This window comes from Astyanax mexicanus, chromosome 21 (assembly GCF_023375975.1).
Source record: "Astyanax mexicanus isolate ESR-SI-001 chromosome 21, AstMex3_surface, whole genome shotgun sequence".
Lineage (NCBI taxonomy): Eukaryota > Metazoa > Chordata > Actinopteri > Characiformes > Acestrorhamphidae > Astyanax > Astyanax mexicanus.
The window spans coordinates 25,533,822-25,558,269 of NC_064428.1; the positions used below are offsets into that span (position 1 = coordinate 25,533,822).

Genomic DNA, 24,448 nt, shown 5'->3' on the forward strand with positions numbered 1-24,448 from the left:
CTCTGTATAGCTCTTTTTTAATGGACTGTTTTAGGGGTGTGTCCAAAATGACCGGATTCCAGCTTTGCTCATGAATATTCATACATGCAAACAGCATGCAAATATCTCTCCTCTGATTGGCTAGGAGCACTGCCTCCCACCTCCTAACTGATGAGCGGTGATGTTGCGTCGCTTCAGCTCCGCCTCTGGGAGTTTCTCGAGCCAAGGTGGGCTGGTCTGTGAGTTTCTGCCTACGTAGGCAGAAAGATAATTCAAAATTCACCCGTTTTTCGGAGGGGGGGAGGGGGGATTTCTTTGCTTAGCTCCTGCAGACAATGGGGGCTGCAAAACAGTTTAATGTGCAGGTGTACACATTCAACTCGGAGAGACCTACTGTATTCCACAAAAAACAAGAAAAATCGGATTTTCGCGGAAGGTGAGCTTTAATGTCTTAAAATTCTTTCATTAAACTGCCCAAGCTGTCAGTTTAGACTTCACTCAGAGTTTAAATTAAGTGTCAGTAAAAAGAACAAGATGTATCTGACCAAGTATTTCAAACACAGCTCTCAATTTGAGAATGATGCACACACTCTAGATTTCCACCAGGGGGCAGCCAACCACCATTTATACTCACTGAAGAGAAAGACACAGGGCTGCCTGACACTTTATACCAAACAATATATTTTATTTGTCTTCCAACACCACAGCCCAGCCTTAGGAAGTGGTTCAGTACCAAATTCAATGGAGTTACACATGACAAGCATCAACACAGGAGGGCTGGGGACATGAGGACAACCTATTAGCTTTTTCTGTCGTTTTTCATCATTTGTTTTCTACAAAAGAAAAGAAAAAAAAATTGCCACCCATCAGTAATCCAGCGCTGCTCTGCATAGCCGTCGGCTAGAGTTATTGTAATGTTTGATTCCCCCTCTGTGTTCCCCTCCCCAAGAATGTTATATGCTTGCGGTCTTTGAGAGGCACCGCGACTCTGGCAGTTTACATCACGGTACATCATCACGGTGCATCATGGTGCGATCTGGAGTTACCCCCACTGCAAACTCCTGTACCCCGTGTTCCAGCTTACGGACGAAAAAATATAAAATAAAAACTGTAACACCAGCCGACGGCACGCATCAGATTTCCGCTCCTACTGACTGTTGTCGAAGTGTTTTTCTCTACAATTAAAAAAAAAAGAAAGATTAAAGAAAGAACCAAAAAAAACAAACAACACTTCTTATTCTTTACAGTTAATTCTTGTTTGTGCTTGATTTTTAATAATACTATGATCTGTATGAGGTCTTAGTTTGGTTTTATCATACATGGGAGTAGCAAAGGAAATTAAATTTAAAATATTCTGTACGCCCCCGCGGTACACAGTATTTTTGTGGTGGCGTTTTTTTTTGTCGCACCGTATCGACGACCACCAACAGCCACCCCCAACCCTCCCCCTTTACAAATGAAGATGGAAAAAAAAACCTATAGAAGTCACTGGTAAAATCCCTTTAACAACACAAGTACAGTACACACATACAAAGAGCATTTCATGACTCGGAGGGAAGTGATGCGATGAGATGTAAACATACAGCCAAGACGGTGCAACTTGTGACAAAATGTTTCTTGACTTTTTCTTTTTTTCGTCGTTCAGTTTGTGTTTTGTCTCCAACCATTTTTACTCGGTTATCTCCCTCCGTTTGATTTTTTCTGTTTTTTTTTTTTTGTTTGTTTTTATATAAAAGTACAACAATAAACCGCTACTTTCAGGTAAGGTCGGGTCAGGTAAAGTCAAGTTGTCCATTTGCTTGGTTTGCTGTTGTTGGCTTTGTGACCACACATGGACTTACGGTCACACAAGATCAGGCTAAAAAGACCTTACTCTGAGTCCGAGTCTGTCTCTCTGAATCCGAATACATTCCTGATGTTCCAAACGGAGCTGAAACTGGACCAAACGGCGAGGAGGAAGAGGGGGGCACATTATTGTAAATCCCCTCGTCCCTTGTAGCTCTTCACCTGCAAAAAGACTTTTCTAAAGATGAGGAATCCCTCGGTATACATCCAGGTGTCCGTTTTTTTGGGTGTGGGTTTGTTTGTTTGTGTCTCTGTGTAAATCCAGAACTCACTCAAGGCCACTGAAGCCTTGTCCTACCTAGGTGTGCTCGAGCAACAAGTGCCCCAGTTCTCCCACACACTGTCTTGAAACATGAACACACAACCACATGTAGCTCTTTTGTTTTGTTTCCTTTTATAAAAAAAGTCCTTATTTATTTTCACAGGTTATGCAGTATCCGGATTGTTCGGTAAATTGCGGTGGAGGCTCGACGGTTCCTTGTAGCAGCTCAGAACATTATATTCCCAGGATTCCCTGGGCCAGGGTTAAAGCCCATCCCCATGTCTGCTGACATGCCCCGAGGCCTCATCTGAGGAGGCATCATCATAGTCTGCTGAGGACCACCCATCCCTTGTAGTGACATCATGTTGGGGGAGCCCACCGGGCCGGGATGGTTGTACATGGGCCTCTCTTTGCCCTGCATCATCCCGGGGCCTCCCATCATGCCTGGCTGTTGGCCAGGTGACAACATCCTGTGCTGAGGACCCATCATGCCCTGTCCCATGAAGCCTGGGGGCCTCATGGGGTTGTGTCCCGCATTACCCATGGGCATGTCCTGGGGCCCCATGTGGCCAGGACCAGGGGGGCCTCCCATGCCCTGCATGGGGAGACCCATCCTGGGGTTGCCCTCACCCATCATCCCCTGCATGGGGGGGAATCCGGGTGGGCCTGAAGGGTGAGGAGGCTTGCCACCAGGCGCCTCTCCACCGCGGGGGAAGTACGACAGAGTCTGGCTAGGCTTCTCTGAAGGTATGATGCGCGAGAGGTCAAACTCGGGGATACCCGAGGCGCCCGGCCGCATCACCTCGTGCAGATCCGAGTCATTGAAGACACCTGGCATGTTGTTGAACTCCTGGCCACCGGGTGTGTTAGGCTTGCACATTCCTGGCTCACCGCCGGGTCCGTGCGGCATGTTCCCCATCCTTCCCATCGGACCACCCTCTCCTTGGAAGCCCATCCCGTGTGGGAAGCCACCTTGGGGTCCGGGACCATTGTGCGGAAAGGGCACCTGCTGTGGAGGAGATTGCCCTGGAGGGAAGCCCTGTCCTCGATGAGGGAGACCCATGCGACCTTGGGGCATCATCTGGTTGCCGGCCATGCCTGGGTCTTGGGAGACGGGAGGCATCATCATGCCGTGGGACATCATGCCAGGACCCATGGGGCCAGAGTGTGGAGGCATGTTAGGGCCCATAGGATTGGGTGAGGGCATCTGGTTAGGCATGCCATGGGAAAGAGGCTGGGAGCCCATAGCGTTCATACCCATGGGGCTGAGCGAAGGCATGGGGCCTGCAGAGTTGGGAGTCATCATACGCGGATGGCCTGGATGATGGTTCACCCCCATTCCTGTAAGAGGGACAGTAAAGACAAAGGTAAGGGATGATTTGTACAATAGGTGTTTGTGGGAGTATGACAAGGTTTCTGATGTTTTTAAACAGGGCAGTGCAGTATGGGCACTAATCCAAATCTATAGAATGTGACCAAGTCCCTGTTTTTTCAGAACCCATGAACCAAGAAGGGCTGCTCTGTTCAGTCATATTCATAAGGACATCATGAAGTAAAAGTGCTATATTTTAATATTGCAGGAATATCCCAAGGTTAGCAGTTTTTTAGTTCGTTATCTATATAGTTAACTGCTATTTGCATCTAACAAAACAGTTATTTTATTTACTTTTTATCATCTAAAGAGGGTGAAGCAGGAACAAAAGAAGCATTTCACATGCAGAACAAATGAAAATAAATTATTTAGTTTGTAATGCTCACTGCTGAATCAAGGAATCTGCACTCTGATGCGATGCATAAAACGTACCCAGTCACTGTTTTGTTTAGGGAATAAATTAACTGAAAGAGACACTTAGTTAAACTTGATGCTAGAATTAAAAGTAAAAAACCAAAAGCTGCATGGTTTATTAGGATTCACTGAAAATGTAGTTTTAGCAAAATTGCCTAAACTGTATGAGCCTCGTTCAAGACTTTCTTTGCTGAAGCAGTCTATTAAAAGTCTGTATGTTCTTACCAGGCATGCTATTGTTCATGGATGGCAGGTTTGGCGACCGTGCAGGTGGCGAATCATCATCTGAGCTGGCCACGGTTTTGATGGCATCATGATAGAGAGGCGTGGAGCTAGGCATGGCAAACTTGGACATGCGTGACATCATGATAGAGAGAGGGTTCTGGGATAGCGTTGGTTCCGGGGGCATAGTGTAGGGGCTGCTGGACGGAAGACTTCCCGGAACGTTGATGGAGCTGGGCTGGTTTGTAGAACTACTGGAAGGAGGTGCGGAAGGAGGACCATTTCCACCTGAAGGAGGGAATGGAAGAGGAGAGTATTTTGTTAATTATAAAGCTTTCACCGTTAGTTTATCGATATATGCAACAAACGAAAAATATTGGGGGTTCCAGTTCTATACTGGAAGGCCACTATAGCACAGTTTACTACTTATGTTAAAGCACATCCAATAAAGCTAACAAACAAGACAGAAGTTCAGACAATCAGATGTGTCCAAGGTGGGAAACTAACTGTAGTTGAAGATACTCGCATAAAGACTAAAGATAGAATTATAAAAGTTGAGTATAGCAGATTGACGTACCTTGCTCCACGTTGCCCATCATATTTGGCGAGGTCATGCTGAGTGGAGGTTTGTTGTTTTGAGGAATCCCTGGACTCTGCATGGGCGGCTTGGGCGATGATGTCCAACTAGGGGAAGGGGCAGGAAGTGAGGGTGACTTCATATGGACGGGTGATGCCCCTGCTGAACCCATCATTGGCGGAGACTTGATTGATGCAGCTGCGGCCGCTGCAGCTGCTGCCACTGCTGAGGGCCCACTGAGCATGCCAGCCAGCTGGGAGGGCGTCTGTGGAGACTTGAGGTTACCAGAGGGCGAGCCTAACATGGGCGACTGAACCTGCCGCAGCGTGGGAGACTTGAGTGGGTTGACGTTGGGTGAATTTGCCGGGCCGGACTGGACGCTCAGGTCTGAAGGTTTGCGACCCATATTCCTCTGGTTTGGCGGAGGACCTGAGTTATTCGTAGGTTGATTGGGAGGTAAAGGTGGCATGTGGCTCAGGCGACCATTGCCACCCATGTTGCCTCCTCGCTGGTCAGGGGGAAAGGGTGGTTCGCCTCTGGGAACCCTCTGATTTCCAGGCCCTTGAGGACCCATGCCTGGAAACTGTCGGTTGGGACCCATATTGAAGTCACCTGGGTGGGGCTGGTCAGAGAAGGGAGGCCCCTGCATCATCTTGGGTTGTGGGCCCATGCTCTCAGGCATGGGACCTCCACCTTGCCTCATCTTCATCATCTCTTCTGGACTCAGGTTCATTGTTGGCTCTCTCATCTTGGAGGGCATCATTTGAGGACTGGGGCCCATATTGACATTGAGGTTACCAGGTCCCATCCCAAACTCACCCATGTCACGCCCTAGCCCTTTTACAAATTCCATTCTTGAGGAAGGGCTCATGGGACCTTCACCTGGTATTCTGGGAAACATCATGCCACCCCCATTCCCAGGCTCCATTGGTCTTTGGTTGCCCATCATCCTGTTCATTTCCATCATCATGGTTGGTAGACCCATACCTTGCTTATCACCTATGCCTTGATGGAACATGGCTTCTTGTACAGACTGAGGATTGGGAAACCTCTCCACTCGCCCTCCAAACATCCCTTGACCTGGTGGAAAACCCCTTGCATCCCCCATCTTGGGCATATCATCAGGCCAGTTCATGCCAGGCCTGGGCATGGCGTTAGGTCCTCCCTCCATTTCTGGGTTCATCATTCCAGGGAAGCCAGGCATTCTTTGCATGTGTGGGTGCATTCCTCTGGGACCCATGTTTATTTGCTCAGGAAAAGGCTCCGGACCTCCAGGACCCCACATTTCACCAGGATTCATTTGGTAGGGAGGTGGTGGCCCCCGCATCATGCCCCTTGGGCCAGCCTGGTGCATCATCATATCTCCCATTGGTCTGTGCTGCATTTGTTCTTGCTTACGCTTCTTCTCCTCATAGAACTCCTGCTGTAGCTTTAGCCAAGCGATCTGCTCTGGTGTCATGTGGTCACCATGCTCTCCGCCAGGTCCTGGATGCGAATTCATGGGTCCTGGACCTTGAGGAGGGGGCCCAAGGTCATCAGGGGAGAAAGGCATGTCCCTCGGTCCAGGTGGCCCAAAGGGAGGGCCATCTGGACGTGGACCCCCTGGACCACCAGTTTTTCCCAGACTTTGGGACTGAGCCATCATAGCCTGAAGTGGCCCTTGTTCAGGTTTCTTGGGCCCACCTTCCATCATGGCAGCATTGGGAGGAGGTCCAACCATGTTCCCTTGGCCCATTGCTGCCATTTCTTTGTCATCTGGGAACAGCATTCGTTGGATATCACGCAAAGTCTGTAGAGAGCGCTCTCTGTGTTCTAACTGCTCCTGTGAAAGACCCTCTGGGTTGTCCCCCATGCTCATGATCTCATGAGCTAACTGTTGCTGGTGCTGGGCTGTCAGTTTAACATCTGCTCCTTTGGGCAGGTCAAGGGAAGGGAAGCCCTGCGGAGGGCCAGCACTTGGAGGCTGGTTGGGAAGCTGGCCGCCTGGCGTCCCTGCAGGATTACTACCATCATGTGATCCGGCACCATCCTGGGGGCTATTACTGGGGAGGCTCTTTGAGTCCATGCCCCCTGATGGAGGGCCATCCTGAGGGAGGCTGGCTGGTTTAGACCCTTGGGCTGGCTGCTGAGGTTGTACTGGTTGAGCTGGAGGCTGCTGCTGCGGCTGGCCAGGTTGTGTTGCTTTGGAGGCTGCTTGGTGGTTCTGGTCAGAAGGATGAGATGAAGGCTGCTGTTGGGATGATGCCCCCTGCTGTTTAGGGTCATTCTGATGGGGTCCAAGTTGATTGTTCTGAAATAGATGTAGTGAAAAGATTAGTTTGACTGATTTATGTGCAATAATTGTTAATAGTTTTTGCTTAGAAGTAGTTTTCTTCAACTTACCAGGGGAAGTTGTGGCTTGCCACCCTTGCCGTTGGAGATATTGTTCATGTGATAAGATATAATATTCTCTGCATGGCCTGTTATCACCGCTTCTGCTGCCCTGAAAAGAGAGAAGAGAATGCATGAATATTGGTAGATGCTGCGGATGCACTAAAACAACGCCTGAGGACAAAATTTCCACTAAACTGAGCACATTTAATTTCTATTTCTAATAAATGGTTTGGCGTTTTTTCCCCAACCCAACAATTTTCAGAGGTAATTGGCAAACTACACTTGAATCTGTATAAATATCAGTGCGCTTAAATGTGCAGCTCTATTCATAACTGAAAACATGCAGGAAAAGATGGAGAAGAGGGAGAAAAAAAAACAGCCAGTCAATATTGTGACACCAGACTCATCGCCTTTCCTGTGTAATGTCAAGCCCGTAATGACGCACTGCTCAGTGGGAGACCCTCCTTATGGCCACAGCATGCGTGACAGAGTCACTGACACGTCTTGTCACTGACATTTGGCATCCTGCTGATTGTTATCTGAAGGTTTCTCTAGTCTCAGCTTCCACGTCAACTGCTCACACTTCTCACCCTTTTCAACACAGATCTAGGCAGTAGTGCTATACCCGGGGAAGGGAAGAGCCTCATTTTGAGCAAAGTGCAGGAAATAGATGAGGAATTACAATTTCTTGCAGTACTTTACAAATGGACTCCTTTGGACATTTTTGTTTTATCATAGGCACACTAACAACTGGATGAAGCTGGATAAAGTCTTACTTGTTTGCCATCTCCGTCGTGAAGACGTAAACGACCTTAGACCCAGGTTTCTGATTGCTGCCTAATTCTGATGCTGTGTTCTGCCCTCCAACAGCGTTGTGTGTAGGTGTGGATCCTGCCAGGGAGCTTGGATCTGGTTTGATGTCACTGGAGTTACAGTCTGAGAGAAAAGAAGAAAGAGGACAATGAGTAAAGCACAACCAACTAAAGAGGTTACGCACAATGTGGAATGGAAAAACCTCTCAAATATTTACAATCGAAACAGTTCCAAAGCTCTAATACTGAGGCAGTCACTTACTAAAGAATCCTGGGTCGTCCTCGTCACTCTCTCCCCCTGAACACCAATCGGCTCCACTGTAGGGCTGCCGCCGTTCAGCAACACATAACCTTTTTGCCCTACTGCCCAGCTCTGCAGGGCAAAGAGACAGACAGACACCGTGAGAGAGAGAAATATTAGCATTGTCCTTAGCATACACAACATGCAGTTGTGGTCATGGAAAGGTCATAAACAACCCCTGGTCAAGGGTTCAGTCGTTCAGTTTTTCAGACAGCTATCTGAAATGATGTACTTGCATACTCAAACTATTTGTATTTCCTAAGGGACCAATTAAACATTTGGCTAGACACTTCCCTAGACATGCATTAAGCCTAGTCCTGGGCTGAACTTGGAACTGAAACAATGGTGAGACACCTATGAAAAGGTTTAAGCTTAGGCCTGTTATTAATTTGGGTCAAGCAAACTAAGTTAAAAGGTTTATAAACTTATAAACTTTAGTGTTTATATATTGTACACTGCAGTAAAGCTTAAGTTAAAGTTCTACCCTGCTTAAATTCTCAACGTCAAGATCTGGTGCTAAGCTCACAATGCAGGAAAAGTGGCCCAAACATGCTATTTTCAAGACTCGACATTTGTCTTAAAAGTTTACAGTCTTTAACTGACATTCATGCAAAAGAGCAATCCTTAATATGAAGTTTTAGTTTCATTTTCGCTAATATAACACGGTCCATTTCCCTCAGCAAATGTCAAGGTAAACTTCACATGAATTCCAATCTGGTAGTAGCACATTGTAGACTGAGAGCAGTCCACCAACAGCCTCATGAAAAATGACAAGTCTTAAAATGCCAATAGTATTGTTAGTACTGTAACAGCCCTAGTTGAATATCAACACCACCTATGAAAGCACCCCAACCTGGAACAGCAAATGCTAACATATCTACGACCAAAAAATTGCACTTGTTTCCAGTAAACTGGACTTTTCCCTTCTGTGTGAATGCAGTCTTGATGTCTTTTACTGTGCAGCACAGTGAAGTGGCTCTTCTGAGCATTGTACCACCTCTAGGAAGTTTAACTCCTATTGTCTCTGCACGCGACCTTGCTCTTCTACTACCTCGCCAGTACCATCTGTCTAAAAACTGTGCACACACTGAGCTTCACTGTAACCTGGATACAGCAGACTATGATCATACAGGCTCTGATAATACAGATATCAAAGGAGGACATCCCAGGTACACCATGATCTCAAACACAAAAAGGCAAACTGGAAGTGGATGCCTACATTTGCTATATAATCAATAAATATACGTTCAAGCAAGACCTTCTATCATTTCATATAGGTTTTTGCTAGGCTGATTACATAAGCATTTTCAACAGAGCAATTTTAAAAAATATTTTGCTAATTTACTTATTTTTTCATCCACATGAATTGGCTGTGCCAACTTTTTTTGTGGTGCATCCACTATTTATTTTAATGTGATTTCTGTAAAATTGTCAGTTCTGTTTATATGTGTTTGTAAACAGGTTTAATAAATAATTTTGTAAGTGATCTATTCAGAAACTTTACAAAGTTTAAGCTCACTTAATCAGCAGTTAACATTTTACCCATCAAAAATGAATAAATGAAATATTTGCGTTATGGGTCACACCATCTGATATTTTGACACTACAGTTAATTGTCATTTTTCTGTTATTAAATGTTTAGTGAAATGTAACTGGGTACATACACAGCTCTGGAAAAAAAATAAGAGACCACATTACCAAATAAAATAAAAATCTTTACATTGACTTCCATTGAAAGTTTACAAGGTTTTTTCTCTCTCCTGCAAAGTTGCTGTTTTGGAGAGTGTTTTTCATTGGACAGCGATGATAAAGTTGTTTTCTTTGCATTATTTGAGGTCTGAAAGCTCTGCATCTTTGTTTGTTATTTGAGCCATTTCTCATTTTCTGCTAATTATATGCTCCAAATGACAATATTTTTATTTGGAATTTGGCAGAAATGTCTGTAATAAATAGAATAAAACAACAATGTTCATTTTACTCAAACATATACCTATAAATAGCAAAATCAGAGAAACTGATTCAGAAACTGAAGTGGTCTCGTATTTTTTTCTGGAGCTGTATATAGGAGAGGTATTACACACATACAGCACTCAAACATGGAATTATGACCACCTCTTTGTTTCAACACCCATTATTCAATTTATCATAATCTCCACTGAGAATATATTAGTACTTTTTAGGTTGTAGTAGCATTTTGTAGACTGAGAATAGTCCACTGACAGCAGCCTGTGGGCAGTGTTGTGACCAATGATGAAGAACTAGAGAATGACCAACACAAACTGTGCAGCAACAGATTCAGAAATTCTGCCTCTGACTTTACTTTATCTACAAGATGTTTAAAAACTTCAGCAGCACTGCTGTGTCTGATCCACTCATACCAGCACAACACACTCGACCACCATGTGGAGGATAGTAACAAAGATACAAAGTATTCAGAGATACAAGCGTCTATAATTAAATAACTACAAAGTCTCCTATATTCTCAGTAGAGCAGAAACAAGATCATAATGCTTTGCTTGATTGTGTATGTCATTTTTTTGCATTTAAACCTTTTTTAATCTAAATCTAACTGACCCTGTTGCCTTGTGTCTTGCTTCGCATGCCAAATCAGGACTCTCCATAATCCTAACTCTTCATATAAATCCATATAAATTCTAAACAGTCTGTATTTGTCTCCAGTCTTTAATACCTGAGCGATTTTGCTCAAAGACTTTCAACACATTCAATTAAAATGGCCACAGTCTCATGGCAAATAATCTCTATGCACAAGCATTACCCACCAGCAGGGGTCCTTCAGACGGCAAACACGAGACTGAGGGAAAAGAAAGAGGGGGGAAAAAAAAAGCTGACTCCCCCTCTCGCAGAAGGAGAGATGGTATATTCCTTGGCTCTTCCTACCCCCAAAACCTACACTGTGATGTTTCCACTAGGAGACATACGGGGGTGTGGATGTCTTTATGCAGCACTACAGCCCTGAGTGCAGCGCCTGAGGACAGGAGAGGCACATGTGCACGTACGAACGCTACAAAACCAGCTACGGTGAAAATGTGACTCCAATGACATTCCAGACATTTATGTTATGGGGGGCTTTAGAATGCCAGAACACACCTGTGGACACATCCTAAAATAAAAATGAGATAAAGGAGAAAACAGACTCTAGAAAAAATATATATATTTATGTCAGACAGAATGAACATTGTTTGTTTTGTTACACATATGAAGATATGCTCTAGGATTCTTGCATATATATGTTAAACAAAATGTTAACATATTATTTATTAATATTTACCCCATTTCCCCATTGTCAAATAACCCTATCCTGTTTATTAGAACTCCATCCATCACTAGCAATGCCCCCAAAGACCAAGACACGAAACTGCTTCTTTTTGAACTCTCACAGGAAAGCCAGCTCACTCAGAGGAAAGTGCAGCAACGCAGCTCTGATACATCAGCTAACAGATGCCTGTGCTCAGGGGAGCGAGAGCATCATATATCCAATCAATCATAGAGACAGCACAGCAAATTCTGCTCTTAGATTTCATACAGGATATGAATCAGCACCATAATCCTCAGCACCACTCAAAGCTAAGTTTTTCAGTCTGCTCAATAAAGTGCAGCATGTAACTAAAAATAAATTGGTCAAAACATAATACAAAAACAAAATACCAGTATAACAAACACATGAAACATCAGAAACAGCATAAACTACACTCTGGTAAAAAGTTTTTTTTTACTTCGTTATTTCTACTCAGTTATTTTTCGAACCAACAAGTTCAATCAATACTGGTGAAGGACCCATTTAATGCATATAAATGGCAGAAAAGTCTAAATCATAAAAGAAGCATCCACAAACATTTGGACATAGAGTCAGTTTCCTACACCCAAGAATTATAAAAAATATTTATTTTAATAGAAAATCTCCATTCAAATAGCTGTGTATTCCTCACTCAACATAAAAGGGAAAGCATGCAAGCTGACTTGTAAAGTTAAATTGAGACAAGCAATATACAAAACCCCTAAATCCTTTCCAACCGTTGAGAACATAATGCAAACATAAAGCAACATCTACAACATTTAACTAATTTAAGTTTTTATAGTTGGTGAAAGCTATGGAATAATTAACTCAAAAGTCTAACCAGCAGTTCTCTATAGGTGTCTTTCCACTAAAAGGTTCCCCAAACTGCTGAACTGTACTCAACTTCTGGTAAACTAGTACCTGGTTTACTTTTTCAAAATCACAGCTTTCTACAACTCTCAATTCTATCTGATTGATTCTCTCTAGCCAATCAGCAATCCGCAAGTTTTACAGGGCATGTTTCTGCCCCAAGTATCTTGTGACTCTCTATACTTCCCATTAATAGCAAGAATCGGTCTCCCAGTCTCAGGCACTCACAGCATACAGTACAATAAGCATAACTGATTCCCCTTGGATAATTTACAGCTACAGTAGATACAGCAATCACCAGTGAAAATGTTTGTATCTATACGGTTGTGTGACAAGCCTGCACACCAAGAAGAGTCTGATTTTAGCACAACATTTTAGCCTCAACTTTCTGTAATCTGTCTAAAAGTTTGATCCATATAGAAAAGTGAAAACAAATTTAGTAGATCCTTTGGTACCAGAGAAACAAAGCAAACAAGGCTAAAAAGTATCCCAAAAATACACTGTTTCAGGTACACATTGCTTGAAACAGGGTTGGACAACTCTTGTTGAGAAAGTACTCTCAGAAAGCAAACTACTTAACAAGGTAACAAGATGGACAAGTCAATGTTCTATTGGATTCTAAGTCACAAATTCAACAAAGCAAAATTTAACAAGTCTAACAACCTTCTTAGTTAATCTGCTCAAAGGCCTTTTCAACAACGAGACAATGTGCCCCAAAGTACAGTGTGATATTTAAAGCAGAACAGTCAAATCTATTAGATCATTTGACAAAATTGACAGTTCAACAGCTAAACAACTAAAAACCTTTCATACCTTTCTGGTCCCCGTCGTTATTGGGCGTCCCTGTATCCCTCTGTTCGAAGGACTCGACTGAAGTGCTTCTCTCTCTTTTAATCTTGCTTTTTGCCCCATTGCCAGAGTTCAAGCCCTGTCCATTTTTGAGTCCCATGCCCCCCACAGAGCCCTGAGGGCCTTTGGGCGTGTGGCTTCCACTCAGTGCCTTGGGATCGCATGGAGATGGCTGCGATTGGCTGCCAGCACCTCCTTGTTTTCCCTGATTGGGCAGTTTGGAGTCCATCTGGGCAGCGCTGGAGGGAGACATCACGGGTGGTGAACGCACCATGGCCTCCTGCTTGGATTTTGGACTGCTGGAAGAGAGGAGAGGAAAACAGTGAGAGAGAGATACTAATACAATACAATAAAATATACGATAACACACACCGCAATTGAATAGCCTTAAGCACACATTTAAGCCAGGACTAAAGCCAGGACACACACTAGACGCGATTATTACATTACTTTCTATTGATAAACTAACACTTACAGTAAGTCTACTGTGCTACTGTCTCTTGTTACCAAAGCTGGACCAGACAGCGTCACAGAGTAATACTATAAAAGTGTCAGAAGATATGCTACAACAGACAAGGAAGCGAAAATCAGAGATCAAATTTCAAGAGAAATGATTTTTATTATTCGAAGGAATTCCACAGCTTCCTCTCCGAGTACTATTTTAAAGACGGAATGAGGAATATTCATACCAGCTCAGCATTCCATCTCCACCTGAACTGCGGCTTATCATCGCCTGCACATGACTGGCATTCTCCCCCACCCCGCAGAAATATCTCAGGGAAACCCTGACGCATTCAGGTGACGCACCAGCTCACCTACTCTCTCACACTCTCATTCTCTGTTGACAGAGCGCCAAGTTAATATTCAACTGAATATCCTATACTACTGCCTAGCCTGGAGACTAGGCCCTGAATCACCACAGTCAAAAGGCGTATGTAACTGTGGAAAGGGACTTAATCTAACAAAGCTGTGCATGAGCTTTCAGAGATACTTATATCTCACATACAAATATATAAATAATATTTTGGGTCAGAGCATTGGTCTCCTCATAGGAAGATCATTTGATTGATCCCTGGTCATACCACAGCCATCAGTAACTGGGGTAAGATTTAGAGTAGCAAAATTGTATCCAAATTGATTATTCATAGTATAAACAGCTTAAAACCACATGAATCTTACTTTGGATTTCAACATATCACTCAAAACTCAAACCAAACAAGAAGAGCAACAATTCCGATCTGTTCACTCGCAAAAATAAAAGTGCGGACAGTCACCTCAACGTATCTAATTTGGAAAACAAATTCACCTTGCCTACAGTCTGAACATAGTTTGAAAATATGCAGTTGGCTCGCTTCAAGGGACCAAACCAACCAAACCCACCAACCAACATCTCCCACTAAATCGGAATTGCCCTCCATGTCCTAAAAACATTGAGACTTGGACGGACAAGAACTGTTCAGCCCAAATGTAGTTGATGGTGATTGTGATGAAGTAAAGAATAAAAATGCTATAAGCTAACATACGTTTCTGCAGCTCATTCTGCAAAACTAGGTTCTAAATGTTACTGGGGAGACTGAAATGCAATTTTTAACCACTAAGCTGGCTTCACCCTTCAGTCAGTTATGTAGGGCATATCAAAATTTACATTTTGTCTGTTTTGGTACAAATAATCTAACAGGTTTCAAAAGTTGGTTATAGACTTAGTTGTAGCCGTTCAAACCAGTGGAGTTCACCTGAAAGTTGGGTCAGACCAAGTTCAAAAGCTCCAAAGTTCAGTTTTTTTTTCTTGGTGTGGATGTCTTTCTTTTATCTGAGCACAACAATCTAATAAAGTAATGCATACAGTAAATTTAACTGTGGTAAAAGGACCAGGGCTTCACCATTTCTAATGGCTGATGGCTCACCTAACTTGTGAGGTATAAGCTTCCATTACTTAAAGAGCTACAACACCCTTAAAAATGTACTGGAAAACACCAAACATGTCATCAACATTGGCTGCCTGACTACATTTGAGGTAATGTGAGGAAAACCTACGTTTTCAGCCTGAACGTTCCTGTAGCTCGCAACCAGTCAAAACTGTACAAATCCAAGTGTGGTGGTGGGAGGACAGTGCTAACAGCAGCCTAAAAGTGAAGACACTCCATTTCATAGACCACTGCAAGTTCAGATGGCATATCGGATAGAGTACAGCTCACCAAACACTCTCCCTCGTACACACACACTTTCTGATTTTCAGTCATCAGTGACGCCCAGCAAAGGCAGGAGACCCTCAACATGCTTCAACAAACTGACATGGGTTGCTTGAAGTACTGGGCAGAACGATTGGCAGCTACATTAAAACGTGGTCCAAAATGGACGGCGTGCAAGAAACTGAGCCAAAAACGACCATAAAAGCAAGACCTGGTCCAGCATGGCCACAAGTAGCGGTGCAAGACAGGCCCAGCAGGAACCTGGCAAGCCGCTAGCCTGATCCTTAACCAGATCCAGAAACATGAGTCAGTAAGGGGCGGCCATTTTGGCGCTGGAGGAGCCTGGCAGGCTTGAGGCAGGGTTCTGGATGGGCTGGAGCGGGTCAGTTCCACGGGAGTTGAATCAGACTCTTGGAGCTTCTCCAGAAGATCCTCCGGGGTACTGTTCCCCCAAGCTAAACACACTGCGGCCTCTGTTACCTCCGCCTGCCCTGCTTTCCTGTCCACAAGAGCCTGCATACATGGCGGTGTTTTCACTGAGATGTTTCTTAAGGAGCAGAGGGAATTGTGGGTAAGAAAGGAGCTCTCCTTTGCTTTTTTGGGAACGTTCGATGGTGGATTCACTAGCACTTCTACAAATTAGAAACTATCAACATATTGAATACATTTATACTCAGTGACCAAAAATATGAAAGCACCTGGATTGCTGCAAAACTTGGCATGCAGTTATGTCTCAGGCAGATACATAAATGATTACAGGTGTGGTCTTTTCTATGGTCTCTATAGAACCAATGCATACAACATTTGATAAACCCTAGTAGGGACAAAAAGTGGTGTTTCTCAGCAGGACAATGCTTGTCTAGTCACAGCAAGGGTTGTCCAGGAATGTCCCCACCAGACTGCAACACGTCCTTGGCCTAACCGCTCACTATCTTTATCACAGATAGAGCATTTTTGGCCATTAACAGGATCTACAGGCCCAGCTGCAATATCTTTGCTTTGGCCAATGTGCTGCAGGATGCCATATCTCATCTTGTATCCAGGCTAGAGACAGCCCACAAGTGTAACAGAGCCTCACCAGTGTTCCCAAATAAACTTTTTTTTTTGTCAACAAGAAAGAACTGTTTATTAATTTAAAGGATAACTATATTTCATGACATTTATATGCAGCCACAGGGCGCACTGTAAGTATATATTTTTAAAGTATACACCAACCAATAAGATTTTTTTTTTCTTTTAACACAGGAACCTCACCTCTGAGTGTTAGCTGATGGAGAGTTTCTCACTTTGGGGTTGCTGGAATGCATTGACGACAGTCCCAGAGCTACCGAGGCTGAAGCAGTAGTGTGCTGGTGAGGGCTGGGCGTGTGCGAGTGTGTGTGAGAGTGCGAGTGGGCGTGTGTGGGTGGAGGCGCCGCCGTGGGCGTGGCCTTGGCCCGGGCGCTGCGGGGCCCGGCGGTGGTGGCTGCTGCAGGGCCGCTGCAGTCCTGGCCCTCCTCCTGCTGCCGTTCTTTAGCTCGCTCCTTCCTAGCCGTGGCACTGGATGCCGTTCCGCTGGCCGTTCCTGTTCCCGTTCCCGTCCCTGTCCCTGTCCCCGTAGTTGCTCCTGCTGCTGGTGGTCGCTCCTCCTGCACCTCCAGCATTCTCCGTGCGGGCGTGCCTGGAGTCTCCCCGCGGAGCCCTCACAGCCCCTGGCCACACTGCAAACACAAAGAAGAAGAAGAAGAAGAGGGCAGGTTTAGAGTAGGTAAGGGGCAAGTTTCCAGGAAGGAAATAACATTACAGGAAATTTCCTAACTAAACTGCCAATTATTTTCAAATATCTCAGCATATCTTCAGACGGATGCTTCATAAAATGGATATACAACAAGCATAACTTTATCCCAATCTCCAGCTTGTTTCTACACACACTTTGGCACATTATTTCAGCTCCACTGTTTAAACAAACACTAATCAGGACACCAATATAATTACAGAGTGTTGTCCTGTCTCTGTGTCTCCGCCTACTTTATTATTATCCACATTTCACCCTGTTCTTCAATAGGGCTACAGCTAATGATTATTTTGGTAGTTCACTAATCTGACCATTATTTTTCTAATTAGCCTATCACTCTACTATTAATTCTGCCATTACTTATGCTCTTCATTTCTGCTTGCTGTAGGCACTGCTCCTGTTTCTAGCTTTCTCTGTTGCTTCAAAACAATAGAAACAGCTAAATGTTGGATTTAAGTGCTGCTATTTAGTGAAGAAAGTGTAATTTGTTGTTTGGGCACTTTAAGAGATGCAGGCATAGTTGACCATTACCCTTCTCTAATTGTTTCTCTATATCCCTAGTATTTTGTGTAGTGCTACAAAATAACGATTAGTTGACAATGAACATTGTCGATGATATCGACTAATTGTTGCAACCCTAGACTTCAATGGTGAGGACCGCACAGGACCACCACAGAACAGGTATTATTTGGGTGGTGGGTTATTTATTCTCAGCACTGCAGTGACTGACGTGGTATGGTATGAGCAGATCAGATGCAGCACTGCTGCTGGAGTTTTTAAACACTCACTGTGCACTTATAAGAAACGTATACCTAGCTGGTCTACCATGTAGGAGTAAAGTCAGAGACTTAGAGCTCATGTAGCTGCTCTTTCAACATTTGTGTTGGTACTGGTAGAGTCCTTCATCCATAGTCTCAGAACTCTGCAATGGATCATTCTCAGCAGGCATAGAAACAAAGAGGTGATTATAATGTTATGATTGATATTTGTATATTGAAAACTGTCCAACTTCTCCAAAGCAATACATCTAGCAATAGAACATAAATGGGAACAGTATGGACTGAACCTACAAAGATGTGTACAGGAGAAACCAACTATTCAAATGAAACAAATACAAACATATGAACAAAAAAACTAATGACATTGTGTACTATACTGCCAAAATCAGTTCATGAGGCGTTCCTATAGTTTTGTAAACTACAACTACAATACAATATTAGAATATGTGACACACAAGCTGATGCCTGTACTAAATTCTGCATCGATCCACATAATGAATGCACATTAACACCAAGCTAACAGCTCTATAGCCTAGCCATTCCTCTCTGGAACACTTCTGCCTGACACAGATCTTTTTACTAGGGCAGTGTATCTCTATAACTTGAGATAACGATCACTGCAAGACGTTAAATCCACACTCGCGCAACCTGCTGTGACCCCTGCTCTTGCTTACAGACACCTGGAGCTAGTCATGTGTCAGCACGGCGGTGAGGATACCAGACTAGCAGTAGCTTGTATACTAGTCCATGCAACAGGTACTGAATACAAGGAGTGTATGTCTCTATAAAAGATAACAAAATGTAAAAAATGTTGCAGAAATATATTCCTGACCACTTTAGACGAAAAACCCTTTAAATACACATAAACTAGAGCTTTTGTAAGGAAAAAGGAAAGGTAAAATAGGATATGATCTCTTTTGATTAATGATGTTAGGCCTTGGTTTAAGTGTACTAATTTTAGCTTTGGAAAGCAAACGCATAGTTCCACCAATGGGACTGTTCAGGTAAGTATAACACGAATTTACGTATGACTAATGATGTAAAATAACAAGCCTTTTTTTTCCACACTATAAGGCGCAATTAAAATTCTTTAATTTTCCCCAAAAATCCAGTGTGTCTTATAATCCAGTACGCCCTATGTATGAATTCTACCAGTCAGGTATTAAAAAGCAGAAAGCCACTCCGCAGAAGCACAGCGTTATACAAGAGTTTCAGTTTAGTTTCTCCAGAACTGAGGCTGGAGCAGTATTAGCATCAGCCGCTAATTGTAGCTAGAGTATATCGGACTGTAGCCTGCCTGTTTACTGTGTTAAAACAAGCTACGTGGGATGCACCGCTAGCTGACCAGAACACTAAGGGTTCCTCAGTATAGCACTGTTGGGCAGCATTTACTAGCGCAAAGCTCTGCTAACCAGCTAGCGCTGCTGCTAACCGCACTGTTGAAAATATTGGATATCTAAAATTACTGTAAATAAGCAGAAGCACTATTCTCACCCAGGAGAGAAATCTAGATCAACATCCAGTGCTTGTTTAAATAAAATATTTTTTTTTGCTTACCTGCTCAAGGGCTAAATTAGAATGGCAACACCCTTGTTCCTTACTATTATCCCTTAAAATGCACCTTAAAATGTATGAAAATGACACAGAAAACAGACATTCATTGATAGTGTGCCTTATAATACGGTGCAACTTACATTACATAAAATACGTTTAGAAAATAATTGATGGTTAATGTTTTCTTATTTATCCTAACACTAAAGCCAATATCGGAAAACACTATATTTAACTTCTATTCAGTTTAAAAAAATCAATAATACCTCATTTAAACAGAGTTTAAATAAGAGTTTATCCTGTTTGTTAGAGTTACTGAGAAGTTGATTGCAATAGATTAGCAACAAGAGCATTAATAAAAACTGGTCAGTATGTAAGATGATCACCACCACACTATCCTTAACTCCCCTCATCCCAAAAATATCTTTCCAGGTAACCACTGCAGTCTTCCACTGCTCCACAGGTCAATGCTGGACAACTTTATTGTTATTGTTATGTTCACCTACTCCAGCGAGTCCTATTCTATTGGCAGTACTTCTCTACAGGGACTAGATTGTGTACAATGACTGTTAAGCTGTGCTTAAGGTATCCGAATCCATTCATTAGAAGGGGTGCCCACAAAGGTTTGGACATAGTGTACACTATGTAATGTACACGCTGTAACTCTATACACCCCCTCGGATCAGAACATGAGAAACATCTCACAAAAGCTGCACCGTCAGATTCCACAGTCATCCCAAAAATATTCAGGACAGCGTCCAAGATACACAAATGATGTAAGCGGCTCCCAGCCTCCCCTCAGGGGAAAGGGCAGGAATGAAACTCTCTTTCGGAACACACTTTAGAACTTTAGAAACTGCTTTCTCCAACTCCGACATCATCAGATTCCACTCTGGAATCCAGTCAGTGTAGAGAACAGGAGGATCGACCTTGCTGAGATTGTTCACAAAACACTTAACATCAAAACTTGGAGTATATTAGCTGCTGTGTCTCTGTAAGCATTACCAGCAACCAGCAAGTCCAGCTTTTAGCAACACGGCTAACCTGCTATCCAAGGCTCCATAAACCAGGTCAAGTATAACCTATAGGAATGATAAACATCCAACCTGTGTGGCGCATATAGCCTGTCAACAACTATCAGAGAGTAATCCAGCTCAGAACAACAGTGAATGACTAATACGCTCCAAAATCTGCCAAAAGTTACCTGTTAGTATTGCAGACAAACTAACTATCCATTCAGCATAGAGACCTTGGCCCATAAACAACCATCTGCAAGCAATCCAGTTCAGAAAAACAAAACAGTTAGCATTGCGAACAACAGCTCCAAGCCCTGTCGAAGACTGGCTGTTGGCATTGTGGGTAAACCACTTCACTTAACCAGTGCATCACAGTCTTAACCAGGCTAAGCCCAAGTGCTTAGAAACACAGCAAACAGCATGCTGCCACCAGCCAGTCAACAACTATCGGTGAGTAATCCAGCTCAAAAACAGCTACAATCCACACATTTCCAAAAATTAAAGATCATAGCAGCCATCCAATGCTGTTAATGCTTTAGGATAACAGTGCTATATGTCATACTGTGATAGACATATTTTCTGAGAGTCATCATACCATTGCAACTCTACTTGAACCTAAAGCGCAGTCGAGTAGATGAGCTGCTGACCTGAGCTTCACCATTTCTGAAGTGCAGAAGTTTCAATAGCCGCTGACGTGAATGGAAATTGCTCTCTCTGCACAGCTGCCTTTCATGGACATAATAAAACTGGATGTGGCCCAACAATAAGAACAATTACCCAAGCAGGCCGGCTGGCTGAAAACGTATCTTACTAGTGAAGCCTGTCACTAGCACGTCTGGTTAGATAAGCAAGGCTCTCTGCTTCCTCCTTTTCCTTTCTCTTTCATTCTTGAACAAGTGTGGTATTTTTAGCCTGCCGGCAGAAATTCTTCAGAGGCCAAGTTAAAGTAAAGAACGAGACTAGCCACCAAAATATCACATGAGAGCCTGAGCGAGAGAGGAAAGACCTACAACAACAACAATAGATTAGCCCACACAGAACGCACGTTCACAGCTGCTGTAAGATCTCACAGTATGGGAGCTGAGAAGATAGAAATGTTTGTTTAAAAGATCTGATTAAACACAAACTGTAAACTGGAATGGTTTTGAAAATGTTCTCTCTTCTCTCCTGATACTCACATAAAGGATAAGCCAACCCCTAAGCTATTATCAATGTCTGTAAGGAGAATCTCAATCAAAATCCAAGTATCTTTCTCTAAGAAATCTGTTTGGTATAATCTAATCACACTTTTAATATCCTAGAAATCCCTAACAATGTAAAGATGGTCAACAATTTTACAATTGTGGATGTCAGTAACACTGACCAAATACATGTTAAACTGAATAAAATTTCACCATTTTAGAATAATCACTAAAATAATGGAACAGCAATTCATGAGAATCTAAGGGAACTTTCACACCTGCCTTGTTTGGTCCGGTAAAAAGGAGTAACAAACCCAGCCTGGACCAAAGATCTGGAGTTTGGTCAATCTATACCTACTGAACCATGGACTGGTTTCACCTGCAGAGTGAAAACACTTTTCTAGATGATTCAGATTTTCAGACCAATTACAAGAAGTTGAGACAGTCTATAAACAAACCAAAGAGGAAAAAAAAGAACCAGTGTTGTGCCGAAATCTGACCCCCCTTGGTGTGAAGGCACATCACCCAGCAGTACGAAGACAACTGCTTAGACTGGGAATTTATTTATTTACTGTAACAATAGATTAACTCTTATTTATAAACAGAAATTTGAGGATAATCTTTTACACTCATTTTGCTTTGGGTCGAGCATGTACATGAAGGAGAGTCAGATTCCAACAGAGAGCTAGAATTATTCACAACACCTGAACAAAGCAACTCGCCAAACTCATAATTAGCATTCTACAAATCAATTTATATGAAGTATAAAGAGATGCAGTTTAAAAAAACTCAACACCATGCATTATTTTGGCACACTGCTGAATTTTAAAACACTGCTGTGGAACTATATCTGGATAAGACCAAATCGAGCTAAAACGGCAAGTATAAACACCAATCAAAAAATAATTTAAAACAGATATAACTGATCACTCAAACAAACCACTTCAAAACATGGTCTGAGACACATTAGCGTCACTTTACAGCAGTGTAAATGTTTCAATCACAAGGACACATTCAACACACAAAACCAAACAACCAAAACTCTCCTCTATTGCTGAGATAATTCATCAAAACTGTTATTTTTTGGCCTAACTAATCTTGACAACCAGCAAGCATTTTTAGCACAGCACAGGGGGGTTTGCACAGAAACAACTTGTTCTTGTGTAACAAACAAATTTTAATATCTCGTCCCAAACACCAATCAGACTTTAGTGTGGAGACGCATTTGACTATAAAGTGTAATCAGTGTACAACCCAGGTACTATTCACATGAAGCCACCAGGTGTAAACGAGGTCTGAGGTTAAAGCAACAGTCTGGGAAATGCAGAGACCTCTCTGGTGAGAATGTGTAATTACACCAAGCTTGTCTTAGTGTATTTTAATGCAAGTTATTGTGAATAAATTTATACACTATTAAAATTTAGAAAGCAATTACATCCAACAAACCTACCAGACCACTCTCAATGTTTCTACAATTAATATATCAGGACAAAGTGGATGGTCATGCCAGAACACTTACACCATTCACTTAAGAATATTTTTTCCACTTTCAATTTAAAAATACTACCGCTTTTATTTGTTTAAATCAATTTTTTATTTTCCCCCATTTTCTCTCAATTGTCCCAACTATTCAGCTGCTACTCAGCTGTATATCCGCTTCTTTTTGAACTGCTGCTGATGCAGCATTGCTGAGTAGCATCACAGCGCGCTCGGAGGAAAGCGCAGCGACTCGGTTCTGATACATCAGCTCACAGACGCCTTGTGCTAATTGACATCATCCTAGGCAAGATGAGGGGAAAGAGCAGCATCTACCCACCCAGAGAGAGCAAGGCCAATTGTGCTCTCTCAGGGCTCTGGCAGCTGATGGCAAGCTGCATGATCGGGATTTGAACCAGTGATCTACCGATCATAGTGGCAGCGCTTTGGACTTGTGCTTTAAGTGTTTACTAGAATTAGTAAGGTTTGAGTGCTCCTGCTTATAATGATTGTAAGTATAGTATTTGTTTTTGTTTTGTTTCAGTGCAAAATCAATTCAGCACAGCATTTTAATAAATTGTAGTCATCACCAAATTAGGACATTTCACAAAAGCGCAAGCCCACCACTTAAACCCCCGCTGGTTTAAAACTCAAACACACAAGCAGAAACACACACATATATATATATACTGGCAGCATCATTAGACCAACAGCTAAAAGGCCTCAGGGAAGAGGCTGAGAGCCATTGCTCTGATTCAGTGAGCGGTTTCATTGCCTAGCCACCACCCCCCTTCTCCCCACACACACACATACACACACTTTGGTTTTGCTATTCTTACGAGGACATTCTATTCACATAACTGTAGCTAATGTATACTACATCTAACCCTAATCTAATACCATTAATACAACTATGCTTGTGAAAATATTTGGTCCTCACAAAGGTACCAGACACCCCCCCCACAAACAAATAGACCAACAGCAGTGTTTGGATACTGACAGACCACACTGAGACGCAGTCAGAAAGGCTTTTTTTTAAAGAGCTCCTCCAGCAGCAGCAGACAGGCTGGCCGTCAAAGCTCTTCCTCTGCCCAGCCAGAGACACCGCTCTGCTCTCAAATACGCCCACCAAAAGCGTTGCCACAGCAACACGTACGGACAGGGCCCTGAAGCCGCACAGCCTCAAGATACGCTCACGCTCGCTCGCTCACACGCGCGCCTGTCTGAGGTGAAGCAGCCTAGAATGCACATTAGCTTGGAAACACACACACACACAGACACTCAAATACACACACTGAGAAGGTGTTTTTC

At 43.1% G+C, this 24,448-nt stretch overlaps 1 protein-coding gene across 6 annotated transcripts in view; it reads right to left on the reverse strand.

Moving 5' to 3' along the window:
• Positions 1 to 640: 640 nt before the first annotated feature.
• The window catches only part of bcl9 (BCL9 transcription coactivator), a 162,150-nt gene continuing 138,342 nt past the window's right edge, over positions 641 to 24,448 (reverse strand). For 5 of the 6 annotated variants that reach the window (XM_007251350.4, XM_049470166.1, XM_049470167.1 and 2 more), the window contains 8 exons: positions 16,615 to 17,060; positions 13,136 to 13,470; positions 8,119 to 8,229; positions 7,821 to 7,980; positions 7,054 to 7,153; positions 4,672 to 6,961; positions 4,098 to 4,382; positions 641 to 3,427 (listed from right to left, as the gene is read on the reverse strand). In XM_007251350.4, the coding sequence (XP_007251412.3) occupies positions 2,313 to 3,427; positions 4,098 to 4,382; positions 4,672 to 6,961; positions 7,054 to 7,153; positions 7,821 to 7,980; positions 8,119 to 8,229; positions 13,136 to 13,470; positions 16,615 to 17,003 (4,785 nt within the window). In that variant the 5' untranslated portion in view covers positions 17,004 to 17,060 and the 3' untranslated portion in view covers positions 641 to 2,312. The remainder of the gene's footprint in view (positions 3,428 to 4,097; positions 4,383 to 4,671; positions 6,962 to 7,053; positions 7,154 to 7,820; positions 7,981 to 8,118; positions 8,230 to 13,135; positions 13,471 to 16,614; positions 17,061 to 24,448) is intronic. The other variant, XM_049470168.1, reaches the window with a different exon arrangement.